Consider the following 13107-nt stretch of genomic DNA (forward strand, 5'->3'; position numbering starts at 1 on the left):
ACAGAAGCCTGTCAAAAGTCCATTGGCTGGTAAACCACTCGAATCCTCGCACGTCCAGAAGCAAAGGGCCCAGACCCTCTAGCATAGGCCAAGGGGCATTCCTTGCATAGTGTGAAACCTGCCAGCCAAACCCTGCATTTCATGTAACTGAGCAAAACATCCAGAAAGATTACTGGGACCAAGTGTTCTCAATGCGACAGAACACAGCTGAGCCCTTTCCCCCTTCCCTTGCAGATCAGAGGTTAGAGAAGCAAACAAAAACCACCACCACCTGCCTTTGTCACCTGCTTTTAGGCAGCTCCGGCAGGCCTCGCTTGAGTATGCATTATTTACTCTACTCATTTTCCTAAGAGTAATGTTGTCTGGAATGAGATTTAATGACATTATGACTCAAGCACGCCATTATTAACATTTCCATAGGAAATTAAAATTTCAATGTCTGAATGACTTCAGCTAATCACTAGACATAGAAAGACAGTGCCGATTTTCTCAGCTACCTCAGAAGAAACTTCTTTCCTCAATTATAACTGAGGAGATACTTAAGATGCAATAAAAATTTTACAAAGCTCAACTGAAAATCTAATCCATTCTTTAATATTTATGGTTAGCCAACCCAAAAAAGCCATGTACATGTTTTTGGTAAGTCCTAGCTGCCAGGTGCCTACAGCAATTTGATATTAGGTAATACAACTTTTTATAAAGAGGGAGCATGAAACAATATTAGTTGATTTCAGTGTTTATAACACAATTAAAAACGTATTTTCCCAAGGTGCTGAGCACCAGCAACCATCACTGGAATTAAGATATGTTCGGAAACTCTGAGGAGGAGAAGCATTAAGAACAAATTTAAAAAAAAATCAGAATATATTTTTGGATGACTTACAATACCCATTAATTATAAACATCAGATTTGGTAGTTTAACCCTTTGATTATCTCTTTATGCAGAACAAGACTGTGTAAAGCTACTCAAAACAGGATTACCTTTAACAGAAAGGCAAGAAAGTAAGGAAAAAAACCTGCTGATATTCCCCATACTCCAGTTGTGATTTTTAAACCCCTAGAAATATTTTCTGTGGTAGAAAAATTCTGTACTCCTGTTTGCAAACTCGAATTCAAATATTTAATAAGAAAGCTTAGCCAAAAGGCTGACTAAATAAGACACACGGTATAGATGGGGAGGAAATTAGTAGCTACATATATTAATTATCACCCTTTCTGGTATCACAGTCTCACTCAAGTTAAAATTTAAAGGGCTTAGATTACTTTCTGGTGAATTTTATTAGTTTTCCCCAAGAGGTGCAAAGACTAATGCTGTCACAACAGAAAAGGAGAGCATATACAGCGTCATTACAGGCTGAGTCACCCGAAAGCACTGAATCTTTCTTTATTATAACACAGCGTCTTAAATAGTCTCCTGAAGCACTATCATTTGTTATGCGATAGAGTGATAACAGCAAGCTAACCCAGTATTACAATAAAATGAAATCTGTTGCATCTGCGGAGTTGTTCTCAGTAGGCAGAATGAGTTCCCTTGCTGGTCTCTTTGGAGATAGCAGCTGCAGGCTTCCCTTCCTCTACTGCAATAGAGAAAGACGCAGAACAAGGTTGGTGAGAGCTGTCTTGTTGTTGTTGCTGGTGATACCATTTAGATATGCCTGCTGAGAGCCATGCTGCAGGTGGGAAGAAGAGGTGGTTGGGCGGATGTCCAAGAATTACAACCAAAAGATTCTTCCCTGTGCAGCTGTAGCCATCAACTCATTCTTCCCCCACACCCAAGTTTTCTAGTTACTTTCTCTCTGAAGAGCAAAATCTTCATGTATAAAAAAAGTAAAATCTGAAGGGACTTCTTCACCATGCCTCATCCCTATCTTGCCACCATTCAGATCCAATACATGCATGTTTTTCATTTCCTGGTACCACAGCCTAATCGCACAGCAACACCGGCTTCAAAACTGAGAACAATAGTGCGGTGCTTTCAAATAAGTCATGCGTGTTTTAATTTGTCTGTCATTAAGGAATTTATGACCCCTGTATTTTTTGGGGGGCCCACTACTGAAGACAGCAAAGCACAAAACTTCACATAATTGAAGAGCGTGACTGGACTTTCTCCACCCCCTCAGCTGACAAGCCGTTCATGAACACCATCTCCTGTCTTGTTTTCTTCCCTGTCCCCTTCTCTCCTCTTGTGATAGAGCTCACCCAGATACAGATACTGTAGAACTTGTATGACATTTGCTGGCATCACACTGTTAAATAATACTCCTCCTACCTTGTTACTTTTCTATTTAGACTGCTTGTCACAGCAGAGAACAATTGGTTATAAGTTAAGGAACTTAGGCAAATGGGGTCTGGTCTTCCAAATCTCCATGTAGACACTACTATCATAAAAACCACACAATACTATAAATTTATATAAGAATAGATACTTGATGGACTACCTTGTGCACATCTTAATTGCAACTTTTTTGAAAATATTTTGAAAACGTTTTCCATTTTCACGCACTACCTTTAAATGCTAATTTCACCAAAAAATCCCCTTTAAAGTACGATTTCATCCAAATATTTTCAACAGTGCTCTCTATATGATGAGATTCCATGTAACAAGTTTCCTATTACACACCACAGAAAATTAATACATTTTGCATACATACACACTCTACACACATTTTATTCCACATCTCCCTACACAGCTGTGATCTGAAATCTGGCTGGTCTCTTTCATAAACTCACAATATACACAACCAGGAAATCAGGCAAGACAAGAGTGACTGGGAGGGTACACAGGAACTACATGATCAGCTGAAATAATTCTCAACATGCATAAGTAACACTAAAGTATCACGAAAAAAAAGTGTGTTCTGTAATGCCCAGAATATTTTCGTAATTTCTCTATATTAATTTATTGCCTCTTGCAAGTTCCAGTATCTTTCTTCCTGTTTTACAACAGCTTATCTTTATCAATCACCATATAAAGCACTGTGCTGCTTTTCTAAGGTTCATCACTGCCACCACAGAAAAATTAAGCATACAATTTGCATATTGAAAGATATTTTCTGCATGCTTCCCACAAAACAAAAGCATATAGTTGTTTCTACAATAAAGAACACTATATAAATCACTTAGTGTCACCTACTTTCATTTTACAAGTCCAGTGGAAAATAGGCTAAAACGATAAAAACAGTTACTATGTCCATGGAGTGTTGTGCTTTTCCGAAAGAGGTATTTCAGCATTTATTTCACGATATAATTAATATGCCATGCCAAACTTGGAATTTTGGTTGCATCCTACAAAATACCTCATACGACTTCAGAACTCAGAATTAATTTTTCCATGTCCCTTTTCAATTCCTGTTTATCTTGGACACCCTGCAGAAAACTTCCATTTTGAGAGCCTTTAGTGTAAATGGGTTGTTCCAGTTATAAATTATTTGCAGATGGCTTTGGAAGTACTACGGTAAGTACACTGGTCACCAGCATAGGCACAAAACTATTTATACACCATGATACTTGGAAACCCTTCTCAGAAAACAGAAGTCCACTCTGCAGGGTGCTGTACAGAGAAAGGTTATTTTTGTCCTTAAGAGCTTAACACTCAATATAAGGCAGAAAAAGGAATACTGACATATGGACAAGGATATAAAGAAACTAAGACAACAATTTCAGAACAATAGACTCTGCTTTTGCACACCAGCAGCCTACCTCAGCTTCCTTTGAGTGTCACTTATTGCTTGACTAACTACCTCTACGGAAGAGGAAGGAAACAACTATGCTCCAGATCAACAACATCCAACAGCGGCAACAGAACTTCAGGAAGTAAAGGGCTACTGCCTTCAAACTAATTGGCGAGCTCAAGCAGCACTTCAGTGACAGAAGACCAATGTTTGACTGTCAGCAATGTCTTATGCTTCCTCTTGTTATTTTGGAAGGCCATGCTCATACCCTCTCTCAGCTGAAAAAGAATCATTTGACATTTGGATACATTAAAATAATAGCTATCTTGAGAACAATGCAACGTATACCTGAAAAACTGAACGCTCACAGCAAAGCTGGATGGTTTTAAGAAATGCCTGTCTTTCTAGAAGCTAGGTATCACATATTATTTCCAAGACAAAGAGGATACCCCCTTCAATGAAAGCTGGATAGCAAAAATAATCTGAATAACTTAATGAAGAATCAAATTTTATACCTTCACAAGAAGTCCCAGCTATCTCAAGATAGATGTCATCAGATTCCAGGCTTCTCCATAACATCTGAGTAAGGTATAATCTTTCTTTTTGTTCTAGTTGAAGTTTAAACATTATACATACAATTGCGCTGTTTGTGCTGGAACACTATCAAAATAGTTTCCTAGAGCTTTGCAACCTATAAGAACCTTTGTTATAAGATTCCCATAAGAATAACTAAAAATTCAAAGTTTCATCCTCTGATACTCATACTAGAACACACTGCCAATGAAATTCTTTTTCATATCACTATAGCTGTATGATGTGGAAGAGATCCACATCTCTAGTCAAAAGGCAAGTGACTACTACAAAGGAAGAAATAGGAAGAAGTAGGGTGAAAATTGTGAAAACATGCTTCTGGATGTCCAAAGACATTCATTCTGAAAATATGCTTGGTTCTTTGCTATCCTTAAGCTTTAAGAGAACGGGAAAAACTGAAGCTACCCAGACAACTGCAGAAACACTGGTCAAGTACGCCTAAACACCAGCGGACTGAGAAGACTAAAATGTAGTTTAGTCAATACAGTGAACTTAAAGAGGAAATTACTTGCGTGTGGATTTACTGCAACAGACTTTTCACTGAGAAGTGAGGTAGATCAGTAAAAACTAATTTGTACAATGTTCTTCAAAGACAGGACTACTACAGGGACTTCACAGAAACAAGCTCTAAGACAATAAAAGAAGATTCAAAGATAAGTGGAAATACTATCTTAAACCTCTGACAAACAAGATTCCACAAACATGGAACAAGAATATTCCACAAACAAGTCAACAAGAATATTCAACAGGAGGGTACTAACATCTTTATCTCAGCTGTGACTCACTTCAGCAACATTTATTTTCTTAGGAACCCCTACAATTAAAATGAAACCCCCATTCGCTGACCAAAACCATGGGGAAAATGTTGTCTTTCTAATTGGATTTTCTTTATATTGGCAACTCCTTGTCTTATGACACAACAAGAAATAGAGGCCCATACCAGCTTTTTTATAACAAAGAATATAACTGTGTTAAAGCTGAGTAAAGGAAATCTTTGTATCCGTAGGAGAGAAGAAAGCAGAAAAAAAAAATCCAAGGTGAGAACATTACTATCCCTGCTCACAAAATGAAGAAAATGTTGATGGACTTTCTAGTCATGACTATAACCTTAAAAACGTAAATTGATACAACAGTCCCAGCTCTATATCCCCCTTAACAGAAACAGTAACATTATTCATGTCAGCAAGAAACAGTGTCAGTGTTTTTTAAAATTTCACTGACTCCTACTCTACCAAAACTCAGTTGACACATTGCATCCTTTTGGACACTACTTATTTTCAAAACTTGAGGCTTCAGAAAGTGCTGCAAATATACAATTTACTCTATCTTTAAAAAAAGAAAAACGGAAGTGCTGTTTTTATTTTCAGTTATGGCAGGTTAGCCATACTATAAATGCTTTTGTTCAAGGTAACACACTTGTGCTCTCTTATATCCATCATTAGTGGTTCACCACTAGCTTAGCAATCTGCAAAACCATGTAAACGCAGACCTGAAAAAAATCCCACCCCAATCATAAGCTATTTTACATTCACAAATATTTAAATTATCAAAAAGCCTTCAGGGACAACAATAGTTATTCTCCACAGTTTATAACCACAAACAGAGTTTCTTTTGCAAGTTCTGTTGCCAAATAAGTTTTTTTTATATCAACAAACACAGTTTAATAAACAGTCACTTCATCAGCCTCTTCTTAACTCTCACTTAAGAGTTACATAACTGGGAAAAATACTTTACACAGTGTCACAATTTATATGTTCATTTAATTTATCGTGACAGTTCTGACATCTGAATGAAAACGGAACTTGAAGTTCCTTATATTTTCACTAGTTTAGGTATCTTCAACAGTAGGACACATGCAAGAACAATGTGTATGTTACAATAATTACGCTACTCAGATTCTCTCTGGTTTTTAAACAACCTAAAATGATACATTATTTTCCAAACTAAAGAAGTCCTCACAAGGCAATGCAACAACATTTGACTGCAATTTTTTTTGACTCCTGAATCCACCTCAAACTTGCTATATCCCCTTGCCACTGTTGGACTATGCTGTTTTAAAGGAAAAATAAACAAACATACACACACACTTTGAACTTTACACTTCTTTATGTATCATTTCCATCTTTGTAGTAAAACTAAATTAATAAGATTTTATGATGGTAACATAAAAAGCACTAAAATCACAGATGAAAACATCTGAAAAGTGAAAATCATATAAGCATTTAAGTTGCGTAAGAAATCCTTTTGACTTGATATTGTATTTAAGATCCCTCAGACGAATGCTATTTCACTGTATATCATTTTTTTAAATGGAGCGTGTAACAGTAGACTTACGCTGCATACACCAGTACAACGTAGATACATCAACACTTCAGTGTAGAGAGATCAGAGTTAACCCAGATACCAAAAGGAATCTACTCACAGTGCTGTAGCCAAGTAAGACGACTTGTAATACTTCCACATTACTGATGCTAAACCATTTCTGGTACCATACACAGTCATTTTATAACTACAGTACCTCTACAGTGCACCACATTACACAGCGTAAGCATACCCTAAGGAAATACAATGCCTCAAAATAAGTGAAACCATTGAAATAAGCATCTCAACAAGGTATGATGATGATGGTTTTTAAAACCAACATACTTACTACCTCTTACACAAAAGAAAGAGAGCTCTTACAAATTGATGACATAACCATACATAAGAACTCCCTGCTACTATTAGTAATTAACACAACCCTAGAAATACACAAGAGCAATCCAGAAAGATAAGCACAAAAGCAAGAGATTATGCAAATAATTACTACAGCTTCAACAAATTCCACTTATTTGGGGATTCAGGCATACAGATACCAGATTTTTATTACTTTGAATACAGAGCCTTAATTTAAATTGCAAAACAATATAGAACCTTTAAAAGGTGAAACTGGTTCTTAAAGAGCATCCCTTTATTCCTCTGAACAAGTTATCCCTAGACTGCACAAATTTTTCTGCTGCACTGCTACTGAATCACAAATGTTAATTAATCATTTAACTCACCTGGCCTGGCTGGGGGGATAAACAATTAACAACCTCCTCCAGCATCACTGGTATGTGCAATCTTCCAAAATTATTGTTTTCTGTACTTTGAGGCAACTCCTCAGTTTCGCATTTCTGGACGGCTTGTTCCTTTAACTCACAGTCAGAAAGCTTTTTTGCTGAAGAATGGATCCTTCTGGCCAAAGTAGCCACATTTACTGAACTCAGTTTTAAGTTGCGCAGAAACAAACATTTGTAAACTTGGCACAGACACTGAGATAACATTTTTGGAGTTGATCAACCTAGAAAAATAATAGATGTAGGGAATTACTTCAAACATTTAGAACAGTAGGTTTGTTTAAAAAACAGAGTTGAAATGCTATTAAGTAAAAGCATTACACAGTCCAAGATGGGCAGTTTTATAGATATGTCAGCAAAAAGTAAGAATCTGTAACTTGTTTTCAGAATTTTCAATGTTATCTACCAATCAATCATATACAAGCAACAGTTTTCTTTTCATAAGGACCACCTTCTTTTCCTTTTGATTGCCAGAACTAGTAACAGTGATACAATGTCCCAGAGATGCTAACAGTAAACAACTAACCAAATCTGAGCACAACCAGAGCAGCGACTTTACTTTCAAACTGCTCCCTTCTGTTTTGCCAAATGTAATGAGACAATTGCTCTGAATAGTAGCACTCTTGTTGCCAAGTTTTCCATATTTCTAGTTAAAACAGGAACAGACAAATCAAATACTGCAACTGTATTTAAGACACTGCTATAATTTGGTGTAACATGTTCAGTAAATATATGTTTTTCATCATGCATTACATCTTACAATACCAAATATTTCGAGCACAGATAGAGGTAAGAATTCTCCAGAGTATAACTGACTGAAATAATACTCAAAACCCTGGAAACATCAGAGTAGTTAGGTATGTACTTTGTCTTTTAACTACATGGAGAACTGATGATTCTTTCCCTCCATCCAAAACACTCCAAAACAAAGTCAGTAACCTATTAGTAGAAGGCTGTATGACTTAAGTAAATTTTTACCTTCCATAAAAAAAAAGCAAATTGAAAGTTTAATACAGGTAGCCTTTATTGATAAGATATCTGTGTCTCTTTATGGAGCTGAGACCTTCTATAATACTGTATTGCATACTCTCTCCTGCCAGGTAGGAAAGTTGCAAACTTTGGCACAAAACCATTCGAAAGTGTGCCATCCTACATTTATCCCATTAACAGAAGAGCAACCTTATTTTAACTACTAGATATTTATTACATTATTTGCTTGGATTTACCTAGCCAGAGGCTTTGCATATTTGGTCTGTATAGATAAGAACATGCTAAGTCATCACCTACAGAAAGTTATTCTTCTGATAGTTTAAGCCTCAGCTGGGCAATATTTCCCCTTACCTTAAATTTGGAAGCATGTAACACGCTACTACCTTGCACAGACAGGTTTTGCAACAAACCACAATGCCTCTACAGAAAAGACTGTATGAACAGGGTGAAGACCATCAACCATCATCCAGCTCACACTGCCCTACACTGTTACAAGCCCAGGAGGTATTATTAATACCAGGGACACATTTTGCTTCCAACAAACCCTATTGTACACAATTAGAAGTGAGCAGAAAGTAATTTCTCACAGTGTGTATTTAATCTGCACGCATGCAGAGTTTGAGTCCCACTTGCCGAGAGGGAATTGCACTGAAGCGGACGGTAAAAGCAGCTAGAGAACAAGAACTAAACTCCATAACGCTCTTCCCCAGAGGCGACGGGAGATGCGGCAACGCAGCCCACACGCCAGCCCAAGCCAGGCCTCACGGGAGTGCAGGGAAGAGGCTGAGGGCTGCTCCCCGCCCGGCGGGACACGAGGGGCCGCCTGCCCACCCCACTATGCTTGAGGAGAAGCCCCCCTTACCGCGGGCTCTGCCACTGCCCCTCAGCCCCACTCCCGACGTGGCCATCCCCGCACCCTCTCACCGCACCCCCCCTTCAGCCCAGGCCTCCCCCTGAGAGACCCAAAAAGGCGGGAAGCGCCGCCCCCCGCGGCTCGGCTATGGGGGAGCCTCCACCTCGGCCTCACACCGGCGGGGCCACCCCCCCGGGACTCCCCCCACCCCCAATAGCAGGCGCCTGCGGCCTCCATGGGGCGAGTGGGGCCGAGCTCCACAGGGGACGCCGCGCACACCACACGGCCCAGTCCCGGGTGTACCGGCGGCGGCAGCCAGGCCGTAGCGCGAGCTGAACTGCTCGTCCCTACACGCTTACCGTGGGCGCCGTCGCGCTACCAACGTCATGGGGGCGTCTGCCAATGAGGAGGCGGAGGGGGCGGGCCGCTTGTGTTTGAATCGGGCGGGCGGGGCGGGCGGCCGTTGCTCGGCCGCGGCGCTGAGGTGAGTAGCGGCCGTGGCGGCCTGGGCGGCGGGTAGCCGGGTAGTGGTTGGGCTTTTGCGCCATATCCTCGGCTGTACCGCGGGGCTGAGCCTGGTGGTGGGCACCGGGGGAGAGCTACACCGTGGTGGGGTGAGGAGCGAGCAGAGAGGGCTGGGACAGGGTGGGGCTGGGCCGCGGCCCCCTGCTAGCCTGCCTCTGGGTGTTCCATCAGCGTTATGGCTTTGCTTTATGGCCGTGTCTCGGTCGGCTGAGAGAGGGCAAGCCGAAAAAGTGTTACTGAGAGCTTTTACCGTAAAGGTCTCTGCCTGCTTTTGGGGGTGAACGACCCGCAGTTATGAGCGAGGATGGCCCTTTAAAAGGAAATTATGGTTTGACATCTATGAAATATGCTTCTGCATTCTATGCGAGTTATGTTCATGTGAATCCCACTTCAACTGTCTCTTTAAATGTACGTGCAATGTGACTAAACCAGTAACTCAGAGAAAGCAGGTAGGTGGCTGCTCTGCTTCTTCTGATTAACAACAAAACCACTCGCTCTGGTCTGCAGAAAACTCATCTGCAAGCTTGCTCTGAAATAAAGGAAAGCCAGTAAATGAATTAGTAGTTTAAATTGTTAAAATAAGCTTACAAATTTCCTAGGGAAATGCTACTTAGTTTTCCTAAAGTTGTGCTGAATTAGGTCACTTTTTCAGGCCAGTTACAGCGCTTTCCAAAGCTATGCTGTCATTGTAGCAGTCCAGAGGGCTAACCAAGGAATGGGTAGATCCAGCACAGGTGCAAGATGTTAGTCCCAATTACAGGTGTGAACTATTTGAAACATACAGCCTTTCACTTTTTTTTGTCAATTGCAGAAAAGATTCAGCTGCTTGATCTGAAAGAGTCTTGGAAGCGAAGAAGGGGGACAAAAGGGACATTGTTATGTCTGCTACAAAGGAAGAAGATGTCTGTAATCATGTAAAAGTGGTGGTCCGTGTCCGTCCAGAGTCTCAAAAGGAAAAAGATGGCAACTTCAGCAAAGTTGTTCATGTTGTTGACCAGCATATATTGGTCTTTGATCCGAAGGAGGAAGAAGTTAGCTTCTTTCAAGGGAAGAGACTGACCCATAGGGATATTAACAAAAGAAAAAACAAAGATCTTAAATTTGTGTTTGATGCTGTTTTTGCTGAAAGTTCATCCCAGTTGGAAGTCTTTGAGCATACTACCAAGAGTGTAATTGATGGCTTCTTAAATGGATATAACTGCACAGGTGGGTAAACTTGCTATTTATCTTCTTCAATTCAAAAACTAATTCAAAGTTTCTACCATTGTCTCTGACTGCTGCAGAGGCCTTAGAAAAGGCTGAGATATAGATAAAACATTATGTTTTAATTTATAGATATGAGAGGCTGACTTTTTAGCCTATGGAAGTTAAGGTAGCTCTACTCTGTTTTGTAAATGAGTTCATGTTAGGGTTATAATAGACTTCAGAATTTTACCTGAATTTTGAACTGAAAATTCAAAAATAAATGTGATTTTGAAATAGCTTTCTGATTGTAGCTGTTAAAGGTAAAGCCTAAGTAAGAAACTTGATCAGTTTATGAAAACAGCTGTGCGGAATGACAGAGGTGTGTGAATGTCCACTTGACTTTTGGATTCCTGATTAGCTTATTGATATATAGTGTATCTGTTTGCTTTGTTGTTTTTTTTGTGAAAATTCAGTACTTGCATATGGTGCAACGGGAGCTGGAAAGACTCATACAATGTTAGGTTCCCCTGAAGATCCTGGAGTGATGTATTTAACCATGATGGCACTTTATAATTGCATGGATCAAATAAAAGAAGATAAAATATGCAATGTTGCTGTCTCTTACTTAGAGGTAAGCTAGTTCCTGTATTTGGTATGTTGCTTCTAATAAGGCATATTTTAATAAATAAAGATAAGCTGGTTTTGCCTTACCCCAGCCCTTTCTGAGACTTTACAAAATGTGTTCTTGATAAGAATGGAACTGAACCGTGCTCCACAAATTTGTCGTTATTCATAAGCACCTGTTACTGTTTTACAGAAGGCTGCCCAAAAAGAACAATATCTTTTAATAGATTCACTACAAATTTTAATGATTCTGGCTTGCTGATCAGTTACATCCCTCTGAACATCTGTTGATGTGTACGAGAAAATCTCTTTTCAGGGATATATTTCAGGACTTCACAGTGAAATCCTATATACACTGTGAAATCGCACAGCAAAATAATATCCAATCCCTCTTTGATGATAACTTTTAGTTTTCAGTTTACTTAGCTACAATAAAGTAAAACTCCTTGAATTAGAGTTGCTATGCTAAAGGTTAGCTCTTCAGAAATATTCCTTTTGGTCTTTGTTGTCACCTTCCTCCCTCCTCTCTTCAGCTTTTTTGCATCACAGTTCTGTTTTTTGCAAGTAGCTGCCTTGGCACTGCTGTCATGCAGTAATAGCAAAATTGTTACCTTCTAGTCCCCTCAATAGAAGACTAGTTAGTATTTTGGGAGGAGAAGTAGGAGGGAAAAGTTTCCTTTGCCATGTGCTATTTCAGGTGCTTCCACAGACCAAGAAATAAAGTATTCAAGAATTTTAACAGAAGTACATTTGGATTAAGAAATCTCTCTGAAGTGTAATAGAGGACAATAAATGCTTTGGACTTGTGTTTGCTGCAAAAGTTTTTTGATTTTTTGTAAAGAGAGTAAACTTAGCTTTTTAATGAAGAATTAAGGTTTACTAGGAAAGAGTGACTCCCACTTTAATGGCTAAAAAAATTCATACAGTTGAATTAATTGACTATTTTAAGATCAGTGTAGGAAAGCTGTTTGGCAAAAATTCTATGGAATGAATTCGTTACTTTGTCTTAAAGAAGTATTAAAAAAGGCCGTGATGATTTCTGGTTAGTTAAGTTTAATCCTGTCAAGTATGGTAGGATAGTTTTACTAACAGCTTTTAAATTCCCTTTCAAAGATCTACAATGAACAGATCCGTGATCTGCTGGTAAACTCAGGACCTCTGGCTGTTCGTGAAGATACCCAGAAAGGGGTGATAGTTCAAGGGCTAACGTTACATCAGGTATGTAAATAAGATACTGAAATTCAGGAAACCTCACAATGTGTTTGAGAAAATGGTGAAGTTCGAATTGATCTGTTAAAGTTATATGCAACTTGGTAATTTCCCAGTGGGATTTCTTTCTGGCAATAATCACCAATACCTTAGTAACTAATGAATCTAATTAATTATTCAAAAGCATGTTGTGGAAAAAAAATGCTATTTTTCTTAAGCACAAATGGATTACAGCATCCAGTTCTTAGTATCTAAAGGGTACCATTGGTTTGATGCTCATCTTCAGGTTTTGGAATATATGGGTTTTGGCTAATACACTGTAGCAGTTCTTACAACATCTCAGAGTGTTCTGCACCTTCA

General features: G+C 39.2%; 2 protein-coding genes across 6 annotated transcripts in view; one reads left to right on the forward strand and one right to left on the reverse strand.

The window, feature by feature from the left end:
• The window catches only part of METTL15 (methyltransferase 15, mitochondrial 12S rRNA N4-cytidine), a 107162-nt gene extending 97393 nt beyond the window's left edge, over positions 1 to 9769 (reverse strand). The window contains exons 1-2 of one of the 5 annotated variants that reach the window (XM_074586252.1): positions 9564 to 9769; positions 7305 to 7585 (exon numbers count right to left, since the gene is read on the reverse strand). In XM_074586252.1, coding sequence (XP_074442353.1) covers positions 7305 to 7568 — 264 coding nt within the window. In that variant the 5' untranslated portion in view covers positions 7569 to 7585; positions 9564 to 9769. The other 4 variants (XM_074586253.1, XM_074586251.1, XM_074586254.1 and 1 more) reach the window with 4 other exon arrangements.
• KIF18A (kinesin family member 18A) overlaps positions 9654 to 13107 on the forward strand; it is a 42984-nt gene continuing 39530 nt past the window's right edge. The window contains exons 1-4 of the mRNA XM_074586248.1: positions 9654 to 9688; positions 10541 to 10935; positions 11388 to 11545; positions 12652 to 12756. Of these exons, the coding sequence (XP_074442349.1) occupies positions 10608 to 10935; positions 11388 to 11545; positions 12652 to 12756 (591 nt within the window). The 5' untranslated portion in view covers positions 9654 to 9688; positions 10541 to 10607. The remainder of the gene's footprint in view (positions 9689 to 10540; positions 10936 to 11387; positions 11546 to 12651; positions 12757 to 13107) is intronic.

This window comes from Larus michahellis, chromosome 4 (genome assembly GCF_964199755.1).
Source record: "Larus michahellis chromosome 4, bLarMic1.1, whole genome shotgun sequence".
In the NCBI taxonomy this organism is placed as follows: domain Eukaryota; kingdom Metazoa; phylum Chordata; class Aves; order Charadriiformes; family Laridae; genus Larus; species Larus michahellis.